The 27,338-nt window shown below is 37.5% G+C and overlaps 1 protein-coding gene and 1 pseudogene across 8 annotated transcripts in view; both read left to right on the plus strand.

The window, feature by feature from the left end:
- The window catches only part of ELF2 (E74 like ETS transcription factor 2), a 93,853-nt gene that overhangs the window by 24,401 nt on the left and 42,114 nt on the right, over positions 1–27,338 (plus strand). For 5 of the 8 annotated variants that reach the window (XM_030876896.3, XM_030876899.3, XM_030876898.3 and 2 more), the window contains exons 3-4: positions 1,321–1,559; positions 18,626–18,791. The exons of 1 other annotated variant lie outside the window; for it this stretch is intronic. In XM_030876896.3, coding sequence (XP_030732756.1) covers positions 1,488–1,559; positions 18,626–18,791 — 238 coding nt within the window. In that variant the 5' untranslated portion in view covers positions 1,321–1,487. Of the gene's footprint in view, positions 1–1,320; positions 1,560–18,625; positions 18,792–25,502; positions 25,606–27,338 lie in introns of those variants that run through there. 2 more of the 8 variants (XM_030876905.3, XM_060298939.2) reach the window with 1 other exon arrangement.
- Positions 5,853–8,473, plus strand: LOC115863647 (large ribosomal subunit protein uL4-like; annotated as a pseudogene).

The raw sequence follows: 27,338 nt of genomic DNA on the forward strand, positions 1-27,338 counted from the left end.
TTCTTAAGATACAAATACTTTCTATCCCATTTTCTGTTGATAAGATCAAAAAGGAGACTAATAGTACTGAATGGGTCTTAAGTAGTGAGGTGAAATTTCTGCTTTTTTTTCAGGTATTTCTTTTTATTGTATAAGTTTATGGAAATTCTTTAATATTTTATTTCCATATCTGTATGGTACCAGTGTTCAAATTTAATATAGGCCACATATTAATGGAATGATTAATTAGAAACGGTTATTCTTTTCTCTTTAAATATGCTTAATTTTTCTGCATTCTTAAATTTTTGTGGGAAAAAATCCTGTCAGAAAGAAATTCTGTAATTTCTCTATGAAATATTTAACATACACAAAATCAAATGTAACTTTTTAGAATTATTAGAATAATCTAATGCATAAATCTAGGCGATGTGCATACCGATATTCATCTCTAGTAGGGGAAAAAAACTTTAATTATGTTTTCTTGAAACCCTTCGCTATACTGCATTTTGAACCAATAGCAAAAAAATTATTGAGGAAAGAATGATAAAGTATATTAAAGTCATTCCAAGTCATTTCACTACCTTATTTTCAAACTACTTTGTTTGAAAGTATAAGTTACTCAAATTAATCTATTTTATAGACCTTGTATGAGTATTCAAAATGTGAACACAAAATGAGATTACTACCATAGCAAAAAAAAGATAATTCTGATTAATTTTTCATATAAACAAACCAAATGAGCCAAAGACGAATGAAACATTTACAAACCAGGGACTTCCCTGGTGGTCCAGTGGTTCAGACTCCGTGCTTTTGAACGGCGGGGCGGGGCGGAGGGGGCGGGCACGGATTCGATCCCTGGTCGGTGAACTAAGATCCTACATGCTGCGCGGTGTGCGGCGCGGTCAAAAAAAGAGAAATATTTACAAGCCAATAAATCTTTTAATTTGTTAAATAGGTGAATAATTTTGGAAGTTGTCTCGGTCCAGCACGTTTTATGTTTTCAGTGCATAAATTTTTTTTTAATTTCAGGAATTTTTACCAAAATATTTCAGGAATAATAGTACATCTTCATAAGGGGAGAAAGTTCTAACATTTTATCTCTTAGAATGTAAATGTCATCAGGTCACCAATGTGCAATAGCTTGGTAAGAACTTATTTCAGATTGTTCACGAACTTGACAGCTCTAAGCAGGATGTTCAGTACTGCCCTCTTTTGACACAGGGCTGTATAAGCCTATCTCCTTTTAGTTTACAAAAGTGTTAAAAATTAGATGCAAAGTAGGTTGTGCTTTATATCCATTTTGTGTATTTTTAATAATTTTTCAATTCTTCCTCTTTTTAGGCTCTCTGGTTATTCATCTTTAGAAGACTGGATTTCTGGATATCTACTCCACTCCTTCTCTATTGACTTTTAAAACATGATAGTGCAAACCTGTAACCCTGGCAATCACCCATGAACCTTTAATTACGTCGACTGATTGCGTTTGAAGCTTCCTCAGGGAATAAACAATGACATCAGCAGTAGTTGACAGTGGAGGTTCTGTTTTGGAGCTTTCCAGCAGTGGAGTAGAAAATCAAGAGGTTAGGCATCCAATGTATTACATTTCTGTTTTGTTCATAGAAATCAATGCATGAACTGATTTTGAATTTAATGGGGAACAGGTATTTGAGAGGAGAAATGTACAATGCATGAGACTGTATGTATGTCATGTGTCCTCATGTAATTAGGGAATAGAAGGTTGAGGAAGGGACTGCTGGGCCTGAGTTGTTGGAACATTGCATATATTGGAATGAACTGGGAGAAAAAATTGAAAGAAAGAACACTGTAGTACTAGTCGAGAGATTTAAATTCCTAACAAAATCCATTGTTTTGGATTTGAGAGTGTGTAGGCATATACTGTACCTAAACACCTAAGTTACATTCATCTTAATTTAGAATTTTGTATCTCCTTTAGCTGTTACCTTTGTCTTTTGGTTATTACATCTAATTCAGTAATTAGTAATTACATCTAATGGGAATCCATCATGTTTTAATCATGTTATTTATACTTAAGAATTTAGATAATTGGTAAATCAGAAAGGAAGTTCAGTATTTGAAATTTTATACTTGAAGAATTTTGCAGCTTTCGCATATTTGGTTATTTTTTTTGTTATTGATAACATTAAAGAATAAGAGATGGGAGTAGAAAAGTAACAGTACCAGAAATATATGGACTTCCAGGGCCTGGCTTCTGTTCCCACCATTCAATAAAGACCGACTGTTGGGAAGTATCTAAATTAAAATGGAATAATGCCGTCACAACAATGGACAAATATTTGGTCAGAGATAAGATGAGAAAATGGAGAGCTTACTGTATTTAAAAAATCCGTTTTTTCTGTATTCTGTGGAAGATACTGCTCTTACTAGTACTTAGTACCATGACTGAGAAACAAGTTAGGATGTCAGGCTGTGTGTTCTGGAATCTGGATTTTTCTTCTAGCTTGCTTGGTGTCTGTGCAGTCTTCCAGGATAGCTATGGGCAAATTCAGTGGGTTTGTTTTCAGTGGACTTGGTAACTGAAATGTTCCTGTTGTATTTGAATCTAAAACTGGTTCAAAGTCTTTAGCCACAGCTAAAGAACATGTTTTATTCTCATAATCAATTTCTACTTCTTTCTTAAAGATTCACTTTCTGTATGATTACTTCCAGGTATGATTCTCCAAAGAAATGAGGGACTCGGGATTTCTGTCCCCTCCTTTATCACCCAGACTAATTATTGCTTCTTCAAGTACTTTCTCTTTGCCCCATAGTTTTACTCCGTTGGTATTTAATTCTATGGGGGGAGCTGCTAAGAACAGTAGGCAGAATATATTTACCATATGCTGACTGGGTACTGCTATTATGAGAAAAAGAGTACGAGCTTGTTTCTGGAAGACTCTATACTTTTCTTCATTTACATGGAACCCCAGGTGTTCAAGGCTTGAAGAACTGATTATTATGGAAGAAAGAGTCTGATAAATGAAATAATTTTACCAGGGCATTATTGATTAATGATTTATGCAGTAGCCTTATAAGGTTGTCATAGGCATTTTAGGAAGTGTGGCACCAGAAAGGAGGAAACTATTCTTGGGGACTTTTTCTTCAAATTATACCCAAGTAAGTGGGTGCCCACTTACTTTCATTCATCTGTTCCTTCAACAAACATTAGTTGACCACTTACTGAATGTCAGTTACTTTTCTGGGCACTGGGGATAAAGTATTTCAGAGTGGTTATGAAGAATAAATCAGGGCTAGAGAGAGATGGAAAGTTGGTAGCGGTATTTTAATTAGGTGGACAAGGAAGGCTTCTCTGAAGAGGTGGCATTTTAGTTTAGACCTAAATAGCCTAAGGGATTGGGCTGTAGAAACACTTGGGGAAGAGAATTCCTGCAAGAAAGAAAAGCCACTAGTATCTAAAACATCTCCTGATTTTACAAAGTGAGTTTTGGGGATAGTGGTATTTGAAAGATAGAATTTTGTCTTACAAGCAGCTGTTCAGGAATGTATGTATAATATATATCTAAACTGTACTCTAAAGTGTAGGGTGGGGTGGAAAAATGACCTGTCAAGATTTTACTACGACAGCTCCAGAATCTGAAGAAAAAATAAATGTTTAAAAAGTGGTGGCAACACAGTTTAAATCAACTATACCCCATTAAAAAACATTTTTTTTAATTAAAAGAGAAGTGGTGGGCATTTGGAGAGTTGTTAGTGATTTTTAGGCTTTATTTTTTATAACTTTATTACTGTTTATAAAAGTAATACATTTTATTAAATTAGGATAATTCTATTTCTGACAAAGATACCAAAAGAAAGTAAATTATAATCTTACTAATGAGTATAGATACAAAAATCATAAATAAAATCATAATAAATTTATAAAATGCAGTCATATATTAAAAAATCCAATTACCAAATAGGATTTAGGTACATAGGGATAATTCAATTTTAAGAAAACTATTAATATAATATCTACGCCTACTAATATGCCATATGATATGTTAGGATAAAGTACTTGATGAAATAGGATTTTATGAAATTCAGTATTCATCCTGATAAAGACTCTTAATAATACAGATGTATATTTCCTTAACATTATTAAAAAACTTAAAATCAAGAGTTAGAATCCTATTTAATGGTGAAGTACTGGAGTATTTTCTCTAAAGTTGGAGAGAAAGTCAGTATGTGCACTACCATTACTATTATTTAACATTTTCCTGTAATCAGACCAGATAATGAAAAAATATATAAATATTATAAAGGAGACCAAATTATTATTTGCAGATAATATGATTTGCCACCTGGGAAAACCAAAGGGAATCCACGAAAACACATTAGAACTAATAAGAGTGCCTAGTAGTTTGGTGGGTACAAAATTAACATAAAAATATCTAGCTTTCTTTTGTAAGGACTGTAATTAGTTAGAAGAGATCATGGAAAATAAGCTCCCTTTCAGAAAATAAACAAAAAAATGTAAAATGTTGAGGAATAAATGTAAAAGATATATGGGACTTGTTTGAAGAAAACTAATTAATGATACTTAAGTAGACTTCAGTAAACAGAGAGATATACTTCGTATTTGGGTAAGAGAAACGAGAAGAGTCAGTATTAGGCAGGATGTCAGTTTCCTCCAATTAATCTATATATTTAATTCCATCTCTATCAGATGCTAGGGCAAGTTTGGGGGAAGTTGGTCATATGGACCTAAAGATTATGTGGAAGAGCAAACATAAAGGAGGAGCCAGAGCAGTTTTTGCAAAGGAAATATATAGCAGGTAGGTCTCTTAGAAATGGGGAATTAATGCAGAAAAAATAAAAAAGGATTTAAGTATATTTTAAAAAACACAACGAGTGCAAGTTTTAGAGCGCGTCTGCTTCCAGACGAACAAGATTGGGAGTTCTTCCGCTTCACACAGTGATGGAATAACTGAGACCAGATTTATACTCCCACCATAAACAACTAGGAAAGTGAACAAAACATATGAAACCACGGTTCTGAGACATTAGGCTACGGTCTGAATGTTTGTGACCCCCACGAAATTCATATGTTGAATCCAGACTTCCAAAGATGATGATTCTTAGGAAGGTATTCGGAAGTAGGGCTTTAGGGAGGTGATTAGGTCATGAGGGGGGCACCCTTATGGGTGGGGTTAGAGCTTTTACAAAAGGCTCCAGAGAGATCTTTTGCCCCTCCTGTCACGTGAGGGTACACCAAGAAGTCTATGACCTGGAAGAAGGCCCCCACCTGGTCACGCTGCTGCCCTGATCTCAGACTCCCAGCTTCCAGACCGTGAGCGATAAATTTCTGCTGTTGCTCAGCCACCTGGTCCGGCCTTTTGTTATCGTAGCACGAATGGACTAAGACAGCTGGACGACAGGCAGTGCGAGGCTGTACCTCCTGAGAAGAGAGAAGTGGTTGTGCTGACTTACTGCTTGGAGCCACTTTCTGGACCACAGCGTGGGGAGGAGGAATCCAAGCAGGGTGTGACGGTGTCGCTGAGTTGAGGAAACAAAATTTGGAATTTGGAGAGGCTAATGCAACTAATTTGAGGGGCAGAGTATCTGAAAGGAAGAAGCTGCCCAGAGGAAGAATGTCGGAACTCAGCCTTGGGTTCCCCTAGTCTTTAGCTGAATGAGCCCCCAGGTGTAGTATGACACTCTGTGAAGCCAGGCAAAGAATGATCAGAATGGTGTAAACTCAGTAATTTACTGAAAAAACCTGCAGAATTCACTCAGGGCTGGGAGATCCTAGAGTTCCAGTCAGCTGGAGTGGAGGGTCCTTGTTAACTGCCCAGGGCATCCATGGGAGACTCTGGAAGAGTCATGCCTTACAGCAGAGCTGAACTAGCCCTAGAATAAAGGGGAGTCCAGACTTGCCCTCAAAAGGGTTAAAAACAGGCCTTGAAAGTTGATCCATAAGTAACGTAACTATCTGTCATAGTAAACGTTATTAAAATAAAACAGTGTAAATTATACCCAACAATGTAAATTTTACATATGAAATACCCAATCATGTTAAATGCAAGGAAGCAGGAATAATATAACTTGGAGAAAAAATTATCAATGAAAACAGATACAAATGGTAGATATGATGAAATTAGCAGGTAAGATTTCAAACCAGCTGTTATAAACACGCTCCAGAAATGTAAAGGAAACATGACTCCCAGAGGAGAGGCGCAAATGACGCAGAGGAGCCAAATGAAGCGCCTAGACATGAAACATATACTATATGGAGAGAGGAATTGACTGTGTAAGATTAAAAATAAATTTGGTACTGTGTAAGAAAAGACCAGTGAATTTGAAGAGGGCAATAGAAACTACTTCATGAAGCGCAGAGAGAAAAACTGAAAAAAGAAAAAAAAAAAAGAACAATGACTTGGTTACCTGTGGGACAATATCAAGTTGTCTAACATAATGTAATTGGAGTACCAGAATGAGAGAACAGAAAAGACATGTGAAGAAATAATGGCTATAAAAATTTCCAAGTTTGATGAAAAATACAAACCCATAGATCTGAGAAACTTAAACCCTAAACAGGATAAAGCAGAGAGCGAATAGACTGGTACATCTGTATCAGATACACTGGTACGTTATTGGGTACATCATAATGAAACTGCTGAGAGCCAATTTCAGAAAGAAAATCTTAAAAGCTTCCAGAGAGCTTTTCCTTTGGGAGCCGCTGGGTCGCGAGGAGCGTGGCCTCCTCCTCTCCCCGCCGTGGCGTGTGCTCACCCACTGATATCCGTGTACTCCAAAAACGGGGAGCCATCTGGCACAAATGTCACTTTGCCTGCTGTGTTCAAGCTCTGATTTGACCAGATATTGTGAACTTTGCACCAACTTGTGCAAAAACAGCACAGCCCTGTGCTGTCGGTGAATTAGCAGGTCATCGAACCCGTGCTGAATCTTGGGATACTGGCAGGGCTGTGGCTCGAATTCCCAGAGTTCGAAGTGGCGGGACTCACCACTCTGGCCAGGGTGCTCTTGAAAATATGTGTCGTGGGGGCCACGTGTTTGCGCCCACTGGTGACGCTGGCACCGCAGAGTGAACGTAATGCAGAAGCGATACGCCATCTGCTCTGCACTGGCTGCCTCAGCGTTACCAGCGCTGGCTGTGTCTAAAGGTCATCGTATTGAGGAAGTTCCTGAATTTCCTTTGGTGGTTGAAGACAAAGTTGAAGGCTTCAAGAAGACCAAGCAGGCTGTTTTGCTTCTGAAGAAGCTTAAGGCTTGGAATGATATCAGAAAGGTCTACGCCTCTCAGAGAATGAGAGCTGGCGAAAGCAAAATGAGAAACCGTCACCGTATCCAGTGCAGGAGACCCTGCGTCGTCTGTACTGAGCGCATCATCAAGGCCTTCAGAAACATCCCTGCAATTACTCTGCCTAATGTGAGCAAACCGAACCATTTGAAACTTGCTCCTGGTGGGCATGTGCTACGTTCCTGCATTTGGACTGAAAAGTGCTTTCTGCAAGTTAGATGAGCTGCATGGCACTTGGCGTAAAGCTGCTCCCCTCAAGAGTAGCTACAGGGCTTCCCTGGTGGCGCAGTGGTTGAGAGTCCGCCTGCCGATGCAGGGGACACAGGTTCGTGCCCTGGTCTGGGAAGATCCCACATGCCGCGGAGCGGCTGGGCCCGTGCATGTCCGGAGCCTGTGCTCCGCAACAGGAGAGGCCACAACAGTGAGAGGCCCACGTACCGCAAAAAAAAAAAAAAAAGGTAGCTACAACCTCCCCATGCACAAGAGGCTCAGTACAGACCTTAGCAGAATCTTGAAAAGCCCAGAGATCCAAAGAGCCCTCCGAGCACCACGCGAGAAGATTCATCACAGAGCCCCGAAGAAGAGTCCACTGAAAAACCTGAGAACCACTGAAGCTCAACCCGTGTGCAAAGACCATGCGCCGGAACGCCATTCTTCGCCAGGCCAAGAACCACAAAATCCAGGTGGATAGGGCAGCAGCAGCACTAGAAGCCAAAGCAGATGAGAAGGGGCTTCCAGGCAGGACGCCTGTGGTGGGGAAGAAAGGAAAGAAAGCTGTTGGCATTAAGAAGCAGAAGAAGCCTTTGGTGGGAAAAAAGGCTGCAGTGACCAAGAAACAAGCAGTTGAAAAGAAGCCTGCAGAAAAGAAACCCACCACAGAAGAAAAGAAGGCTGCTGCATAAACTTAAATTTGTTTAACCTGTAATGGTCAAATCATTTTGGACAGCTAATTTTGAATAAAGACCTGATCAAAGAGGCAGTGAGAAATATGGGGGGAGGGGAAGAAAAAAGCTTCCAGAGGAAAAAACTCATTACATACAGAAGAACAAAGATAATGACTGCAGACATCTTTATTAAAACTATGCAAGTCAGAAGATAATGACTTTCTTAAATTGCTGAAAAAATAAAACTTGTCAACCTACAATTATACATCCAGTGAAAATATCCTTCAAAGTGGAGCTTTTCTCAGACCCAAAGCTGAATTTATCACCAGCAGACGTGTGTTGTGAGAAATGTTCAAAGAAGTTCTTTAGGCAGAAGGTAAATGATACCAAATTAAAAGTTATATATACATAAAGCATTGAAAAGTGCTGGAGAAATGGTTAATGTGTGAGTGAAAATAAAATACTTTTTAAAATCAGTTTTAAATTTTTTGAAAAGATAATTGTTTAAGACAAAAATAATAACAGTGAATTGTGGGGTTTACAATGTGAAGAAGTAAAAGAAGTAAATGTATGACAGCAGTAGAACAAAGGATGGGGGGCAGGACATGACAGAATACTGCTGTAAACTTTCTACATTAAACATAAAGCGGGCTTCCCTGGTGGCGCAGGGGTTGGGAGTCCGCCTGCCGATGCAGGGGACACGGGTTCGTGCCCCGGTCCGGGAAGATCCCACATGCTGGCGGAGTGGCTAGGCCTGTAAGCCATGGCCGCTGAGCCTGCGCATCCAGAGCCTGTGCTCTGCAACGGGAGAGGCCACAGCAGTGAGAGGCCCACGTACTGCAAAAAAAAACCAGAAAGCAAAACATAAAGTAACATTATTTGAATATAAACTGTGGTATGTTAAGAAACATATTTTAAGTTCTAGAGTACCACTAAAAAATAAAGCAAAGAAGTATAGATAGTAAGCCATTAATATCTATAAATTAAATGGAATTAAAATGGTTACTAAAAAATACTCAATTCAAAAGAAGACAGAGTAAAAGGAACAAGTAATAAGTGAAACAAATAACAAAGAGCAGTTAGGTAGATTTAAACCCTGTTTTAGTGATAATATTAAATATAAATATTCCAAACAGTCCAATTAAAAGGCAGATATTAAAAAAAAAACAGATATTGTTTAAAATGCAGATTGGGTTTTAAAAAACCAAACCTATTTATGTTTCATAAAAGAAATTCATTTTAAGTATAACCACAGTTTAAAAGTGAAAGTATAGATATAGATAAGACCATGCAAATATTAATCATAAAAAAGTTTGAAGTGGTTTTGGGACGAGACTGTTACCAGGGATAACGGTAGACATTTCATAAATTATAGAAGGACCATCTTCTCAAGAAGAGTTAACAACCCTAAATGTCTATGCACTCAAGATTAGAGCTTCAAAATACATAAAGCATAAACTGAGAGAACTGAAAGAAGAAATGGATAAATCCCCAGCATTAGAGTTTGCAGCATGCCTCTTTCAGTAATTGATCAATTAGAAGATCAATGAGGATATCAAAAACCTGAGTAACATTATCAACTAACTTCACCTAATGGACATTTATGGAACAGTGGGCCTAATGGCATGTATTCATTTCAAGTGCCCATGGACAGTAAGCCAAGATCATATGCTGGGCTACACATCTCAGTAATTTAACAAACTTTTAAAGGATTGAAATCGTATAGAGAAAGTTGTGTGACCAAAGCAGGATATATTAGAAATTAACAAAAATATGCTTGCAGTGTGTGTTTTTTTTTTTTTTTTTTTGGCCATACCACGCAGCATGTGGGATCTCAGTTCCCTGACCAGCGATCAAACCTTGGCCCCTTGTAGTGGAAGCGCAGAGTCTTAACCACTGGACCACCAGGGAAGTCCCTGCTTGCAAAATTTGTGAATATTTGCATATTAAACAGCCCACTTTTATATAACCCGTGGATTAAAGAATAAATCACAAGAGAAATTAGAAAATATTCAAACTGAATGAAAATGAAAACGCATTTGAGGAACGCAGCTAAAGCAGTGCTTAGAGGGAAATTTGTAGCTTCAAATATTTATATTTGAAGGAAAATCAATCTTAAGGTTTCACCTCAGCAAGCTAGAATATGAAGATAAAATCAAACCCAAAGTAAGTAGAAAGAAGAGAAAAATAAATCAATGAAGTAGAAAGTGGGCAAACAATAGAGAAATTAAACCAGAAGCTCATCCTTTGAAAAGATCAATAAAATTAATAAATCTCTAAGTAGACTGCACAAGAAAAAAAACAGAAGGCAAAATTTACTAATATCAGGAATGAAAGATACATTACTATAGATACTAAATATTATGAACAACTTTATGCCAGTAAGTTGCCAACTTAGATGATATGGTGCAGTTCCTCGAAAGTCATTCCAAAAGGAAAAGCAAGCCTGAATAGCCCTCTATTCTTTTCTTTTTTTGTTTTGTTTTGTTTTGTTTTTGGTGGCCATGCCAGTGCAGCATGCAGGATCTTAGTTCCCTGACCAGCGATCAAACCTGTGCCTCCTGCATTGGGAGCATGGAGTCTTAACCACTGGACTACCAGGGAAGTCCTAGCCCTCTATCTTTTAAATAAGTTGAATTTCTAGTCAAGATCTTTCCTGCAAAGAAAATTACAGAGCTAAATGGCTTTCTTGGTCTGCCAAGTGTTTAGGGAATATAAGTCCTTTTATATAAGGACTTATAAAAGGACTTATAAAAGAACATATAATAATAAGTTGGAGATAATACATTAAACTGGGGAAAAGATTTGAACAGATAATTATATGAGTGGCCAATAAGCACACTTTATTTTATTTTTTAAATATTTATTTATTTTATTTTTGGTTATGTTGGGTCTTAGTTGCCGCTCGTGGTCTCCAGAGCGCGTGGGCTCTGTAGTTGCAGCGTGTGGGCTTAGTTGCCCGGCAGCATGTGGGCTCTTAGTTCCCTGACCTGGGATCGAGCCCACATCCCCTGCATTGGAAGACGGATTCTTAACCACTGGACCACCAGGGAAGTCCCAAGCACGCTTTAAAATGCCAGTATTATTAGCCATCAGGGAAACACAAAGTGAAAACACAAGGAGATACTGCTACATGCTTATCATAGAGCGGTGAAAATTCCGGAGCGGTAGCATGTTTGGAGAGGATGTAGAGCAGCTGGAACTCTCATGCATTGCTAGTGGGGATGTGAAACAATATACCTGCTTTGGAAAATAATTCGACAGTCATTTTAAAACTAAATGTACTATTACCATATGATCTGGTAATTTGATTTGTAAGTAGATATGGAATGGAAAGGAAGGGGGGAGGGGGATAGCAAGCATTAATAGGAGCATTACAGCCATACGAAGAGAGGTCTGTCAGTACAGTGGGATTCTCAGCAATAAAAAGAAATGATCTACTGATACATGCAATGACATGTATAAATCTTAGCATTATGCTAATTTAAAGAACTCAGATACAAAAGAGCCCAAACCGTTGATTCCATACATAATGAAATTATAGAAAAGGAAAATTTATAGGGATAGAAAGATTGGCGGTTGCCCATGTGGGTGGGTGGTTGGATGGGGGAGTAGGTGGTGGGTGGTGGTAGTTGTGAGAGTTTGACTGGTACGGGGGATGCAAGGGAGCCTTCTGGGGTGATAGAAGTATTCTGTTTCTTGATTGTGTTGGTAGTTACAGGGAAGTCCATACAAGGATTTCCATAAATCCTACATTTATGGAACTCCATAGAACTGTGTACTTAAAATGGCTGCAGTTTACTTACATAAAAATGCCTAAGTATTTTTTATTAAAAATAGGCGAAGTTGATTGAAAATAAATGACTTACTAGTTGAGATAGACTATCCCGCGAGTTTTATATTATGCAAATGGTATTTCTTTTTAAATTACCCGTGTAGACTTTAAGGTTTTTTTTTTTTGTCATTGTTATTTTATTATTATTTTTTCATTTATTCTCTTTTTTGTCACTGTTAGTTTTATTTTTATTTTTTTGCGGTACGAGGGCCTCTCACTGCTGCGGCCTCTCCCGTTGCGGAGCACAGGCTCCGGACGCGCAGGCTCAGCAGACCTGGCTCACGGGCCCAGCCGCTCCGCGGCATGTGGGATCTTCCCGGACCGGGGCACTAACCTGCGTCCCCTGCATCGGCAGGCGGACTCTCAACCACTGCGCCACCAGGGAAGCCCTAACTTTTTACTTTAAGTATGTTCCAAATATTGCATGGGGCATTCTTGACGTATTATTCGTTTATCCGAAATTCACATTTAAAGGGGTGTCTTGTGTCTGTAGTTGCTAATTCTGACAGTCTTAGCTTATGGAGAGCTATGGGAGCTGTGCCAACACCTGCTGAAGCAGCGTTCACGCATTTTAATCATTGCATATTTTGGTGACTTGAGCAAGTGTGGTGACCCTAAATAAAATAACCTGGTGGATGTAGGTTTTTAATATATTATTGTAAAACAAAGACCCCCCCCCCGATTCGTTTCTTTTCTACCCTTCTTCCCCAGTAAAAATAGGCTAACTCCGCCCTACCATGCAAAGCAGTAATTGCCTGCATATCTCTGTGCAGTGGCCACTGGCCCCTATCATTTGGCAGAAAAAACCTCATGAAGTTACTCGCCATCATAGATCAGCAGATGTTGAATTTATGAGTAACTGTTAATATTAAAATTTATTGAGCTTTATCTTTCTTTGAACCAAGCTACAAATACTTAAATGCCAGTTTAGTTTATATGAGGTGTGTATTGTTGAGGAGGATATAGAAGTTGACTTGATATAAAAATGGATTTGATATAAAAGTGGACTCTTGCTCTCCATCATCTTATTATCTTGTCAAGGAGTTGGATCTGTAAACAGGTAATTATAATACAGGGTAATGCAGAGTGGTAATAATAGGTAAACGACTTGTCATGGAAGTACTTGGTATGGAAAAATTGATTCAGGTTAGGGGATTGTAGAAGACTCCCTGGAACTGTGTGCTGAGTGGATGAAAAGGAGTTGGACAGATAATGGGAGGTAATTTCAGCAAAGATCATGGACACTTTCACTTTTGGGGACAGTAGATATTTGCTGTCTCGCAGTTCTGGAGGCTAGAAGTTTGAAAACAAGGTTTGGCAGAGTTGGTTCTTTTTGAGGGCTGTGAGAGAGACTTCCTTCCATGCCTCTCTCCTAGCTTTTGGTAGCTCCAGGTGTTCCTTGGTTTGTAGATGATGTTCTCCCTGTGACATTGTCTCCTCTCTGTATGTATCTCTCTGTGTCCGAATTTCCCCTTGTTATAGAGACGCAGTCATGTTGCATTAGGACTCATCCTATGATCCCATCTTAACTGAAACATCTGCAAAGACCCTATTTTCAAATCGTCTCAGATTCACTGATTTGAATCAGTGAATCAGTATTTGGGGGTTAGGATTTCAGCATCTTTTAGGAGACACAGATCAACCCTTAACAGGTAGGTTGAGGGTTATATTTCACAGAATGTTAAAAACCGTTGTTTAGTATGTTCAACTTTCCTTTTAGACAAAAGGGTATTCATGAAAACTTTTTGTATAAAGAAGTAATACAAAAAATTCTGATTGTAATGTGAAAAGATGCCCTCCAAAGTTGAGAGCAAGTAGTAGGTTTAAATACTATTACTATGGTTACAGTGTAATGATGGACATCACTAATTGAGTACTTACTTTGTGCTAGACACTGCTGAGCACTTTGTGGTATTTAATTTTCAAGGGACTTTGTGAGGTGTGAGTTATTATTGTAACCTCTTTTTTTAAATATGAAGAAACTGAGGTTTAGAGAAGAACATAGGGTGGGGGAACAGGGAGAGATGTTGATAATTTGTTCCATTTACACATGTTAAGTTTGAAGTATTGGCTGAACATTCCTATAATGATGTTAGGTTGGTAGTTTAAAATTTGGTTCTGGAGTTCAGGAGATGGGCCAGAGTAGAAAATAGATATTTAGTAATTGTTAGTACAGACGTGCTATTTGAAACCGGAAGAACGGGTGGACTTGCCTGGGAAGGTAATACAGAGTAAAGAGAAAGGAGGTGCTGAGGACAGAACCTTGGTAATGTGGCTACATTTGAGTCACTGGGAGTGGAAGAAGAGTCAAGAGAAGAGGAGATGCTTAAAAGCAGCGTGGTAGAAAGAGAACAAAAACGATGCAAGAAAGAATTTTTAAAATGTGGTGCTGGTTGGACCTTCCCTGGTGGTGCAGTGGTTAAGAATCCGCCTGCCAATGCAGGGGACATGGGTTCGAGCCCTGGTCCAGGAAGATCCCACATGCCACGGAGCAACTAAGCCCGTGCGCCACAACTACTGAGCCTGCGCTCTAGAGCCTGCGAGCCACAACTACAGAGCCTGCATGCTACAACTACTGAAGCCCACGCACCTAGAGCCCATGCTCCGCAACAAGAGAAGCCACTGCAATGAGAAGCCCGCGCACCGCAACGACGAGTAGCCCCCGCTCGCCGCAACTAGAAAAAGCCCGCGCGCAGCAACGAAGACCCAACGCAGCCCCAAATAAAATTAATTAATTAATTAATTAATTTTAAAAAAATGAGGAGCTGGTCAGTGTATAAGAGTCTGCAGAAAAATGTAAAGGAGGATGAAAACTGAAATAGAGTTTGGTCCTTACCTTTTGAGAGAGTAGCATCAGTGAGGTGGCAGAATCTAGAATACAGGTACATGTAGGTAAGGAGTCAAGGAGTTAGACTGTTTTTCAGAGGCGTGTACAGGAATAAGAAGCAAAGATCTGGAGTTCATTTAAAAGAGAGAAGAGTTGAACATTTTTAATAGAGATGTTTGCTTTTTTTATGGTTAAAGGCAAGGAACCATAGAAATATTGAAACAAGACAAAACCCAACTAAGGAATGGGTCCACAATCCTAGTTGGTGGGGAAGAGAGTATAGATAGAGGGATTGGCCTGTACAGAATTCTAGTCCTCAAGTATTTCACAGTTTAGAAAATTTATTTCCTACAGGTTGGGTATGGGTGGGGGAGTTCACAATAGAAGATAATCTGAGATTAATGTTACTATTAAAAATACTATTAGATTTTAGAAGAATGAAAGAAGTTATAAGTCCCTTGCACTATATATAAATATTCATTGCTTGGGTCAATACTAGTTTAGATGCTGCTTATGATGTTGCCTCCTGAGTTTCTGATGAGTGGAGACCTCGTCAGTTTTTACTTATCCCATGCTTCTCTTTAATAGCTGTTGTTTAGCTGGGTGGTACTGACTGTGGGCTGTGATTGTAAAGCTGATTGAGGAGCATGAATGAAGATTCAGCTGTCAGTGGACCCCATTTGTGAAAAAGAATTTTTTTCTAATGTTCGCAAGTTGGACTCATCTTTTGCCTTATACAGAGTAGGAAATTCAAGGTTAATATTCAGTGTGTACTGGCTTTTTTAAAAGTCACTGTATCTTTGTTTTGTAGTTTATTTAAAAATTTTGTGCAATGTGTTATACAAAACAAGAGTGTATCAAATATGTATGTTTCAACTTAAGAATAACAAAAAGAGGACGTATTACCTATTGCTCAGGTTAAAAAGTAGAAATTATTAGTATTTTAGATTATTAGTATTTAGTATTTTAGTATTAGTAATACTAGTAATTATTAGTATTTTAGAATACTAAGTGTGCCCCAACTCCTATCCCCATCCCTGTTCCCAGAGGTGCCATTATCCTGACTTAATGTGTTTATATTCTTTTACTTTTCTTTACAGTTTTATTGTCTGTGGTTATTTCCTAAGCAATGTATCGTTTACTTTGAAAAAATGAATAGTGTACTAAGCTAACCGAGTTAGGAAGGGGCAGCATTACCATAGTTAGATGAAAGCTTCCAGGAAACAAGCTGACCAGTCAGGCGTCAGGTTCACTGAGCTTGAAGAGTTTCTGCTCAGGGAATCATTAAGCAGTGTAATGAGTTAATTTTGGAAACGTAGGCCGCCATCTTGGTCAGGTATCTGTCATTGCTCTAGTATGGGCTGGGTATTGCGGGCTTGTTCAGCAAGTATATGGTCACATGGGAAGAGTGCTGTTCTTTATTTTTGGATTCTGAGCCCTTTGTGGTCTTCCAACACTTAGCAATTGATTAAAGCAGAATCTTTACCTCATCTGGGAGGTGAAAATGAGTGGTCTCAGCTGACCCAGGAAGTAAGGCAAGGTGGAGTGAGTAGGTGCATCAAGACAAGCCAGATAGAAATAAAAATCTGGAGCAGGCCTATCTGGGCATCCTGTCCTTAGGAACAATGTCAGTGGTTGTCTTGGTGATGACAGTTTCAGGAGTCACGTCACTACAACTGAAGTAGTGGCCCTTTAAATCCAGTGCACAGCTGGCATCCTGGAACTTCTCTTCACAATCCAGTCCTCCGAAAGATTACTATCGTCTCTCTCCCATATTGGATCTTCTATATTCTGTACCCTAAGTTATTGTCTTTACTGAAAATTTACTTTTTTGGTGGAATACTCTCTCCAGTTGCTTCTTGAGAAAAGAGGCATGGAAGGTAAACATTTTGAGGTCTTTTATGTCTGAGAAAATATCTTTATGTTACTTTCATAAGATGGTTTGGGTGAAGAATTCTCGGTTGGAAATAATTTTCCTTCATAATTTTGAAGAAATGTCTCCATTGTCATCTTCCTTCCAACGTGACTGTTGAGAAGACTGAAGTCTGAGTCCTGATTCTTTGTATGTGACCTGTATTTTCTTTCAAGAGTCTTGTGGAATCTTCTTTTTGTTCCCTGATTGTGATATTTCACAATGGTGTGCCTCAGTGTAGGTCTCATTCTTTATTTGTTTATACTAAACACTTGGTAGACCCGTTCAAATGGGCATCTCACATCCTTCAGCTCTAGGAAAATTTCTGCAATTCTTTCATTTCCTTCCAACCTCCCCCGCCCCCGTCTCTGGAACTCCTGTTATTCAGATATCGGTCCGCCTGGACTGGTCCTCTAATAGTGTTCCTGTTTCTCTCCCTGTGACTTTTTGGGTTTTTTTGCCCCGAGGCATGTGGGATCCTAGTTCCCTGACCAGGAATTGAACCGACACCCCCTGCATTTGAAGAGCAGTCTTTTTTTGTTTTTTAATGTATTTATTTTTGGCTGCGTCAGGTCTTAGTTGAGGCACGCGGGATCTTTCACTGTGGTCCGCAGGCTCTTCATTGTGCCGTGTGGGCTTCTCTCTAGTTGTGGCACACGGGCTCAGTAGTTGCGGAGTGTGGGCTCTCTCCTTGTGGGGCGTGGGCTCAGTAGTTGCGGCGCGGGCTTAGTCGCCCTGCGGCACGTGGGATCTTAGTTCCCCGACCAGGGATTGAGCCTGTGTCCCTGGCATTGGAAGGCAGATTCTTAACCACTGGACTGCCAGGGAAGCCCCCAGCTTCTCTCCTATATCCTTTTTACTCTGGTTCCTGGAAGACTTGCCTCAATTTTATTCTCCATGCCTCTTTTTTCATTTCAGCTATTGTGTTTTTAATTTCTAAGAACTCTTAATTTTTTTAATGTTCTTTATTGTATTCTGTTCCTGTTTTATGGATATAGCTTCTCTTACCTCTGTGAAAAATATGAATATATAAATGTATATGTATGTAAATGATATGTTTTGTGTTAGAGGCGTTTCCTTGGATGTTTCCTTGGGTGACAGTAATACTTGGCTGTCTGCTCATGATTAAAGGTGGAGGACGAAAAAGCTGATTGGGAACTCTATTTTTGGTACAGCACTGATACTAGCAAATGTGTCTTTATACCTCAAAGATGCTCTTGTTTTTCTCTCTCCAGAAAGTAACTCTCCAATCTTCTGCTAAGGTGGGGAGGGGCCCGTTGCCTAGCATCATGGAGGAGGGAGCAGGTCTAGGAATCAAAGTGCTTTTCAGACAACTTTCCTGGAATCTTCCTTGCATTAATCTTCCTTGCATTAACCCCCCTCTTCTTTGTCCGTTACCTCCTGCTCCTCTGTTTCCAGAAGGAAGTGGCACTGCCTTCTGTGGATTCTCCAGTGTAAAGTGTGTTGTGTCTCATTTAGTTTTTGCTGCCAGGCTATGATTTGGCTTTCCTGGGTCTGCTAAACCACTTAACAATATTCATCCATCCACTCTCAGTCTTTCAAGATTTTGTTGCTCTTATCCCTTCTTACGAGTTTATGTCTGAAAAAGTCTTTTATAGCATTTTAGTGGGCTTTCATGAGAGAGTGAAATTATATGCATGTTTTTAATTTGCCATCTTAATCCTAAAGCCCTGATTATTTAAAATGTTTAATATATGTCTCACCTCTTGAGACGTGAAGAGATTATTAAAATTAGTCCTTCTCATCTCTCACTTTGGTTTTTACATTCATATTTATAATACATGACACTCGTTTGAACTCCTTGAGACTATATGAACTCAAGGATTTATAAGTGAATCCAGAATTTGTGAATAAAGAGGTTGATTGTTTTTTAAATTTGCTCTTGTAGGAAAGTGGAAAGGTTTCTGAATATCCAGCAGTGATTGTGGAGCCAGTTCCAAGTGCCAGATTAGAGCAGGGCTATGCAGCCCAGGTTCTGGTTTATGATGATGAGACTTATATGATGCAAGATGTGGCAGAAGAACAAGAAGTTGAGACCGAGAATGTGGAAACAGGTAGACATCTCATTAAATGTTCATTATTTATAACTTTCTCATTTTGTAAGTGTCAACATTACTATTGCCAATTGAATAATATACCGAAAAACCTCTTTTTAATGCTATTTAGTATAGCTTGGAAACAAGTGAAAAATCTCTTGTTTAAGGGAATTTATATATATAAAGTTCTACATTATAATTCTTTGAAGTCCAACAGAGTCTCATTTCACGGACCCTAAGGACAAAATTACAGACCCATAATAATAGAACTATTTTTGTCATTTTTTTTTTCTGGGAGTGGAAATATTGACTAGTTGTTATTTATTTGTAGAAGTCAATAGACTAGTGTACTAGATTTCTTTTAATTCAAAAAATAAATACAGTATTCTCATTCCATAGTAGATTAGAGTTTCTTTTTTCCTAGGTCAGAAGCATCTTTGTAGTAGTCTATCAGATTCCTCTTCCCTTTTTGTCTTCTTAGAAATTTTGGTATTTCAATATGTCTGTGGTGAGATAACTGTTTGTTTAATTGGGCATTAGTATGTATAATTCTTGGAGAAACCTTTTCATTTTTGCCATTGACCATAAAGAAAAAAGAGTTTTTTACCAGAAGGATTATAGTGACAATTTTATAATAATAAACATTAAATTTATCTTTATCAGTTAATAGAGAAAAAGAATCCTTATATTTGGTTTACAATCCTAATAAAAATTCTTAATACTTTAGATAAATTTCTTTAAATGTAGCAAAGTCTCATGATTAAAAATTTTGTGTATTTGATGTCTTTCTGCTTGTTGAGGCCCAGTAGCACTCCCTAGTTCTTTTTTTTTTTTTGGTTGAGCTGAGGGGTTGGAAGTTACCTTGCTCTTCGGAGCAGTGATGACAACAGTGCCAGCAAACCCCACGTGCAGTGGTAATCAAGTCATTTTATCGAAACAGGTAGCTAAACACATCATAAAGTCTTTGTGACTGTAGTCTGGAGTGGCACTTGATTTCCAGTGCAAGTGGCAGGAAGATAACGTATGTTTCCTTTTGAGAGTTTGGACAGCTTTCCAGTCCGAAGCTAGAAGGTTAGTGGTAGAGATGAATTTTCTTCTTGAGGAAAAGAATAAGAAGAACTCACAAAAGTATTACGCAGGATGATATCTTGAAGTAGATATTGTAACTGATTTTATTATAGGAGCATAACTGAATAGAAAACTAATGGGACAAGAAAAAAGTATGATCGCTTAAGCTGAATGAAGAAAGTAGAACTGATTGAAATTTCTGGAAAATGTTTTGATCAAAAAAAAAAAAAAAGGGAAGACTGATTTTGGTAGCAAATTGGAAGCTTTGAAAACTGAAAACTACAGTGCCACGTTTGTGTCAGTAGAAATTTAAATTCACATTAAAATACCAGAGCACGTTGACCAAATCTTACTCGTTGTACACTTGATGGTCAGCAGTTCATTCATTTAAATTAATCTGGTAAAAACAATTCCAAATAGGAAGCGAATAGAATCCATTTAAGGGATTTTATTTTCTTCGTCTTCTTGAACTCTCTGAGGGTGATGATATCATTTGCAGGGCAAAGATATGAGTGATTATAATCTTGAAAAAGAGGATGCACAAAGTCTGGATAAAAGAACAATTACTTTTGTGGTATTTTAAAAGTAGTTTTTGAATACTTGATAATGTTTTTTAGGTTTATTTTTCTTCAACACTAAAAGGAAATTTTGGTAACTAACTTACCTTATTCTAAAATAGTCTAAAAGTAACCTGAGAAGCTCATCTTACATTTTCTTTTTAAGTCCATTCTGGCTCACGAATTTTTTAAAACCCACTTTACCTCTAAAATCCATATTACTTCTAAAAATAAGACTAGTATAGTGTAGCTATTCTTGGCTCTCCTTATAGAAGAACACTGTAAAATGCAGAATTCAGATGCAGCTCTTTTAAAGGCAACGCCCAATTCAGACTGAAAACTACTTGCCCGTACATCCGTAATCAGAACAGTTTAATGCACTCACACTTATTCATCATAAGGCCTGCAGAACTTGGAGACTACAATATACTAATTTATTTTAAAATAGCATGGCTCATAGTAACTTAGTAAGATTGTTAATATACGTAGTTTAGTTTAGAATCAGTTAATCTGAGCTTAATTTTGTTTCTACTTAAAGACTAAAATGCATTTTTAAATGAGTTGAAATATAAATAAATTTTCATTCTCCTGATATCCAGAACCTATGTAGATGAAGAAAGGTTGTTATGACTTAATGTAATGCATATTTCCTTTTAGGTAGTGGATTAGGATTGGGTTCATTTCTTGTGGTGATAATAAATTTTTAAGTTAAATCCCAGATATATGTGGGTTTTGGAGAGGAAGATGACTGGGAAGTAAAGGAAAGGAATATTTATAAGATGGCCACAGCAGTTTCTGTTTGGTGAATTGGTGGAAGTGAGATCTGTAGAGAATAAGGTTTCCTTTTGTACGTCGAGGAAATACTTCCTGGAATGCTCCTACATTATGATTTAGATTATATTAGTCTAAAAAGTGTTCATAATTATATTTATTGATCTGTTATATCAGTCCTCTGCATGTTCTCACTGAAGTTTTTTTTCTTTTATTCCTGTATACCCATGCATATATATCCATACCAGAAACAGTATTCATGGTGTCATCCAGGCAGGAGTACTAAAGTCATATAATGACGTACATTTAGCTGTCTTCATTATTTTGTGTATAAAATGATTTCTCGTTTTGTTAGTAGTAATTATAGGCTATCTTGCTTCACTTTTTTATAGACTGAACATCTACATTTCCCTCACAGGGCTTGTGTGTAATAGTAATCCTCTCTTAAATTATATGGGAAAAACCAAGTATATTTTAAAACTTTAAAAATAGACATATTCATCTAAACCTGTGAATTGCTTTTTGATAATAACTGAAGTTTAGTAATCATCAAGAGCCTTTGAGGAGTAGTAACGAAGTGTGCATGAAGGGTGGTCTCAACTCCGGCAGGCCGAAGTACCTCTGCCAGTGGCTGCAGAGTCCAGCAGTTTCTGGAGGCCTCTGGAGTCTCTTGGATTCCCTACTAAGAATGTGGAAATTCAGTTTTTGTGTTCACTCCTTAAATATATATATATAATATTTATATTTTATATATATATATATGAATTTTAATGAGTTATTACAGATTACCATGTAAAAAGTAACAAGTTTATACCAATGCAATCAATAATAGGTAAGTTTTGCTGGAAATCTTTTAAGACTTGGCTGCAAAGATTGAGCTGTTGAGAATCTGCTTCTTCATCTTGCACCTTAACTTAAACTATATTTATCCTCATCACCTTCCACTTTAATTTATGAGAATATATCAATAAATACTTTGTATCTGTTATGTGCTGGGGCACTGTGTTCAACATGTTTTTTTCCCTCAAGGTGGTAGTAATTTATATTTTGTGGAGATAAAATATATATATTATAATCAAAATATAAAGCAGTGTAGAATCAGTTGAGCACTACTTACAAATTCAAAGAAATTTTCAGAAGAGGAAAGTTCAACTTACAGCATTAGGGAGTGTTTTAGAGAAAGGAGGAGGACAAATGGTAGAATTTGTTTGGGCAGATAGCAGGTAGGCGAAAGGCACGTAGACTGAGGGAAATATAGTTAACAGATGGGTGGGGTGTAGAAATTTGAGATATGTTTAGAAGATACTGAGTAAATAAGATATTAATAGGAGGTTCCGTTAAGAACTGTGACTAGATTGTGATTTGAACCTAAGAGTTAGTAATTAGCCATATAAGAGACAAAGATTTGGAAGGTTTTGAGTAGAAAGTGCTAAGTGATCAGTATCTCAGTAGATAGAGAATGAATTGTAGGGAAAAGATGCGGCAGAAAGACTAGCTCTTGTAGTATGTATGACTCAGGGATGGCTTGAGAAGTATTAAAACAAGGTAGAAGCAATAGGAACAGAAGGGGCTCATATAAGCACTTCTACTGTGTATGATCTAATAAGACTAGGCATGATAGATTAGGGGGAGAAACATAGATAGGTAAGGTATTACTCAGTTTTTTGACCCTAATAATGGCGAAAGTATCATAAAGGGTTTTGAGGAAGGCAAGACTGGGGAAGCAGATAAGTTTGATAATAAGCATGTTGATTTTGATTTGAAGCAGAGCATCTAAGGGGAAATAATTAGGTATTTAAAGATGTACAAATGTATGTTCAGTGCCCCATCACAAAAGAGAGGGCATATTCAAATTAGGATAATTTAAGGAATGTTTTAATAAATGGCTAGTTACAAATGTGTCGGCAAGTGTAGGGTAACCATAAGTGATGGGGGTGGTACTCCAGAACTAGCAGTAGCAGAGCTGTTTCTGTCCTTTGGCCCAAGGGCCAAACAGAGGGAAGGGTTACTGGAACCCAGAAGGAGAGCCCTGGAGAGAGGGTTACCTTGAGAGAATCTGGGACCTTTGGTCAAAGGACATAGCTGACTTGAGGGCAGTGCCACAGAGAGGGAGCCAGGGAAGTCAGCCTCCTGGGAGAGAGTGAAGGGTGGCGTATAGGTCCGTAGGGGCAAATGGAAGGTTATCTAGTACAACTGAAGCTTAGTACAGAAAGGTCAAGCAGAGACCAATTTGGGATCATCCTCACTGAAGCCATGGAAATAAATGAAAACTCCAAGGGGAAAGGAACTTGAGAGATTTCCCCAAGGGGAAGATTTTTAACTTCTATATGTGTCACTCCGTGATAGAGAACAAAGGACACAGAATTAAGAAATTAACTTTAGGGAGTGTTTACAGTTTGAAGACAAGAAGAGCCAAAGAGTAGTCAAATATAATAAAAAATCCTGGGTGACTAATCCTGAGCTTAAATTTTTTCTTTTTTCTTTCGCGCCTTTTAAGTGGCTCTCTTTACTTAGGAAAGGGAAGAATATTGATTGGGTTAGTTAGTCGTGGTTTCAGGTTCCCACTTTATCACTTACGTGGCAGTATTTAACTGTTTCAGAGTCTATCTCACTGTCGTAAAATAGGAATTCAGTGTTGTGAGGATTATATAAAATAAACCTATAAAGCACAGCGCTTGTGATGTAAGTGCTCTGTAAGTGTTCCTTAACTTCATTAAGACCTTTCCTTGTGCCTTCAGATATGGAGAAGGTCTTTTATACATTAAAACAACATTTGTTTAATACTTCTCTGTTGTAGTTTTCTCTTTCCGTTCACTTTGACTTTTTAAAACGACAAATGTTTTATACTTTAAGTCTGTTCTTTTTCCTCCTCATTCCTTCCTTAACTTACTGTGCTCTGGGATCTGCATTTATCATTCTCCTGAAGCTCTTTGTTTATCAGATTTCCAAGTCCACTTCTCTACCAAATTCATTGACTCACGGAATCATCCAGAAGTAGAGCCTTTTAAATCTGGCCTTCTTATCTACAGAAACTCTGTATTCTAGCAGTCTTCCTTTCTGCCCTTCTCATGGCTGTGCTGTTTATGCTTCTGAGCTTTTGCTCAAATATAGTTTCCTATCAAGAATGTCTTTAAGTATTATCCATTCCTTCGGGCCCAACCACATGAAGCTGTCCACAGCAATTGTGGCCTATGTGAAACACTCCCTTTCCTGATCTTCTGTGAGACCATCTGGATTTAGACACATGATCATTGACTTTCTTACACTGTTCTTGTGCGTATACTCCTTTTGTTTTCAAAGTGAGCATACAAGCCCCTGAGTACAGAGCCCATGTTTTTATTTTGTTGAATGTAGCGTATAATACAGAGTTTAACACATAGCTGTTAAGAAATACAGACTGAAGCAAATTGAGTTTTGACTTAGAATTGCAGTATAATGAAGAACCACCTATGTAGAATTGTAAATATGTTTTCTTTTTTGTTTATATGCTAAATATTGAATACCATGGGGTTATTTAAAATATTAAAAGGCAGTCATCCAAAAACGTAAATATGGTCATCCAAAATATATCAAGGCCATAATGTTGTCATGCTTAGATTAACTTCATCTTAAAATCACAGTAAGTTTTAGTCATTCTTGCTTACACCTAAATTTGATTTTTTTAAAAATAATAAAAGCAATACGTGTTCATTGGAAAAACTGGAAAGTATTACAAAGAATAAACAGTGAAAATCACCCATAATCTTACCAGTGAGGGCACAGTAACTACCACTTTTCTAAATTTCCCGCTGGTCTTTTTTAATGTACGTTTTAAGCATAATTCACATCATGCTATGTAATACACGTAGACTTATTTATTAACCTTTACTAACAAACATTGGCTCAAAGGGATCTGGTAGCTTCCTACTTCTCTCTTCTGCTCATTGGGAACAGGACTTTGGTTTTTAACCAAGTATCAAAACATAAAAGGTGGTCTTATTAGTTAAAGTAATTATCAAGAGAACTTAGAAAACTTTTTTTTTTGTGATCAACAAAATTGTGTTTAGAGGTTAGTTGAAAAGATAGATGAATGATAAGAGTTTTTATATACTTCAACAAGAAAGTAGTGCTTTTTTTTAAATAAATGAAAGTTCAGGTTTTTGAAATAGTTTTAAAAAATAAAACCAGATTTCTATTGAAAAATAAGATAAGGAACCAGATTTCTTTCTTGAAGACTCTCAAGACTAGGTTGACCTCATGATGAGCTGTGATAACTTTTGTATGTGTTATACCATCAGAAATCCTCCCTGTGGCACAAAAGGACTCTTTTAATTAGAAAATATTGTTGCCACAGGGAGGTAGAAGATCGACATGAAAAACTGGGGATCTGAAAAGGAGCCCCTACCCTAGGATTACCTGAAGGTGAAACAGATTGAGCCAGAAGGAAGACAATGCTGGTAGGTTGGTCTTTAATTTATTAAGAATGTTTGCAATTTTACATTTAACTACAATGATTTCAGCTGTGTTTCCGTATTTTTTGTTTAAAGGGTGACAAGGATCCCTCCTTGTGGAGGGAGAAGGATTATAATAGTATTTTTCCCTCTAAGGAATCTGCCTTCTAAGTTAATCTCCTGCCGTGTCCCTAATATCTGTTTCTTCTAGACAGAACTTTAAGTCTGTCTCCCGCCTTCACTTCCTTCGAAGTTACCACTGACGGAACATCTTCAAGTCTTTCTTTTTTTCATTTGTGTTATTTCTGCCTCTAATCTATACTTTTTCCTAAAATAATTTTTTAAGAAGTGTTTTCTTTCAATTATCTATTTTCTTGAATTTAGCCTGGTCACTAGTTTTCTAAAAAGGTAAAATGTGAATCTTAAGTTTATTTAGTTTTGATTCTAGAATTGTGTGAATTATAATTATACTATTATTTAGATTAGTTAGAAAGCCTTATCAGAGAGAAGTTTTTAATATTTTATTAACAGTATTTCATTTAAGATGCCATCAGTTGTAAGAAACGTTATTTTTAGACCACTAAAAGAAAAACTGTGCTGGCAACTACAAATTTTAGGATATCGTCAATTGTAAAATACATCCTGATTTCAGAGATGTCAAAATTTGAAAAAATGTATGTCTTAGAATTGATGAAATATGTTATCATGTAATTCTGAATCGTCCTGAAATTCCCATTATCTGGGAATCGGATATTAAAATATCAGGTTCATGAAAAATGGAGGTGAGTTGCAGTTGTGGAAGTCCCTGCATGTGCTGAGTATGATCTCTAAACTCTTTACTGTCATTTAAGAGAGGGTATTTAAAAAACCATCTAACTATACTGTTTAACAGTATACAGAGTAGCCATATAAGGTATTAAATTACGGAGCGTACAGGAGATGAAAAAGTATTTTAATAAGATGCTTTTACTTAGTCCGTAGGTAGAGCTTGGGAATTACCTGGTGGTCCAGTGGTTAGGACTCGGTGCTTTCTTGGGCCCTGGTCAGGGAACTAAGATCCCACAAGCAGCACGGCCAAAAAAAAAAAAAAAAAAGAATTTTATCATAATTGTCAGTTTTTAATTGGATTTTGTGATCTAGAAAGAAAATGAAATGAAGCTTCTTCTGCTTTCTAAACTATCATTTTAAAACAGGATCCTTCAAGGGCTCTTTAAAGTAGCCACTGATTTTTTGTGCGCCTTGAATATATGTTTTACAGATTATTGATTATGTGAAGGAGAGTGGCCAAAAGCCAAGAACCACCCTGTCAATTAATAAAACAAATGAAAAGGAATGATTTTAATGGTATTTGTATACTTCTCAGGAGACATCTATTTTATGTAAAAGGAAAGATAAGTATATCCAGATAGTCGATCATTAGAGGATATTTGTTTAATTGGGGAAACTAGTAGCATTCATTCCTTTGCACTCAGACTTGTTTTTTTAAATACTAATTAACTTCCAATTTTATATATAACAAACAATGTGTCTAAGTAATACAGTTTTGTTAATTCAGACTGAGGACAGGGCTGAATACAGATTATATGGAATTTTAAATGAGTAACACACAAGGTTGTAAGTGTTGCCAAGTCGGGATAGCTCAGACTTCTTAGATATATAAACAGGAATGCTTTAAAACATGTCTCTAGGCAAATCCATACATTCATTCCTCAGCCAGCTCTTACGGAGGACCAGCATGT

Source organism: Globicephala melas, chromosome 5 (genome assembly GCF_963455315.2).
Source record: "Globicephala melas chromosome 5, mGloMel1.2, whole genome shotgun sequence".
Taxonomy (NCBI): Eukaryota; Metazoa; Chordata; class Mammalia; order Artiodactyla; family Delphinidae; genus Globicephala; species Globicephala melas.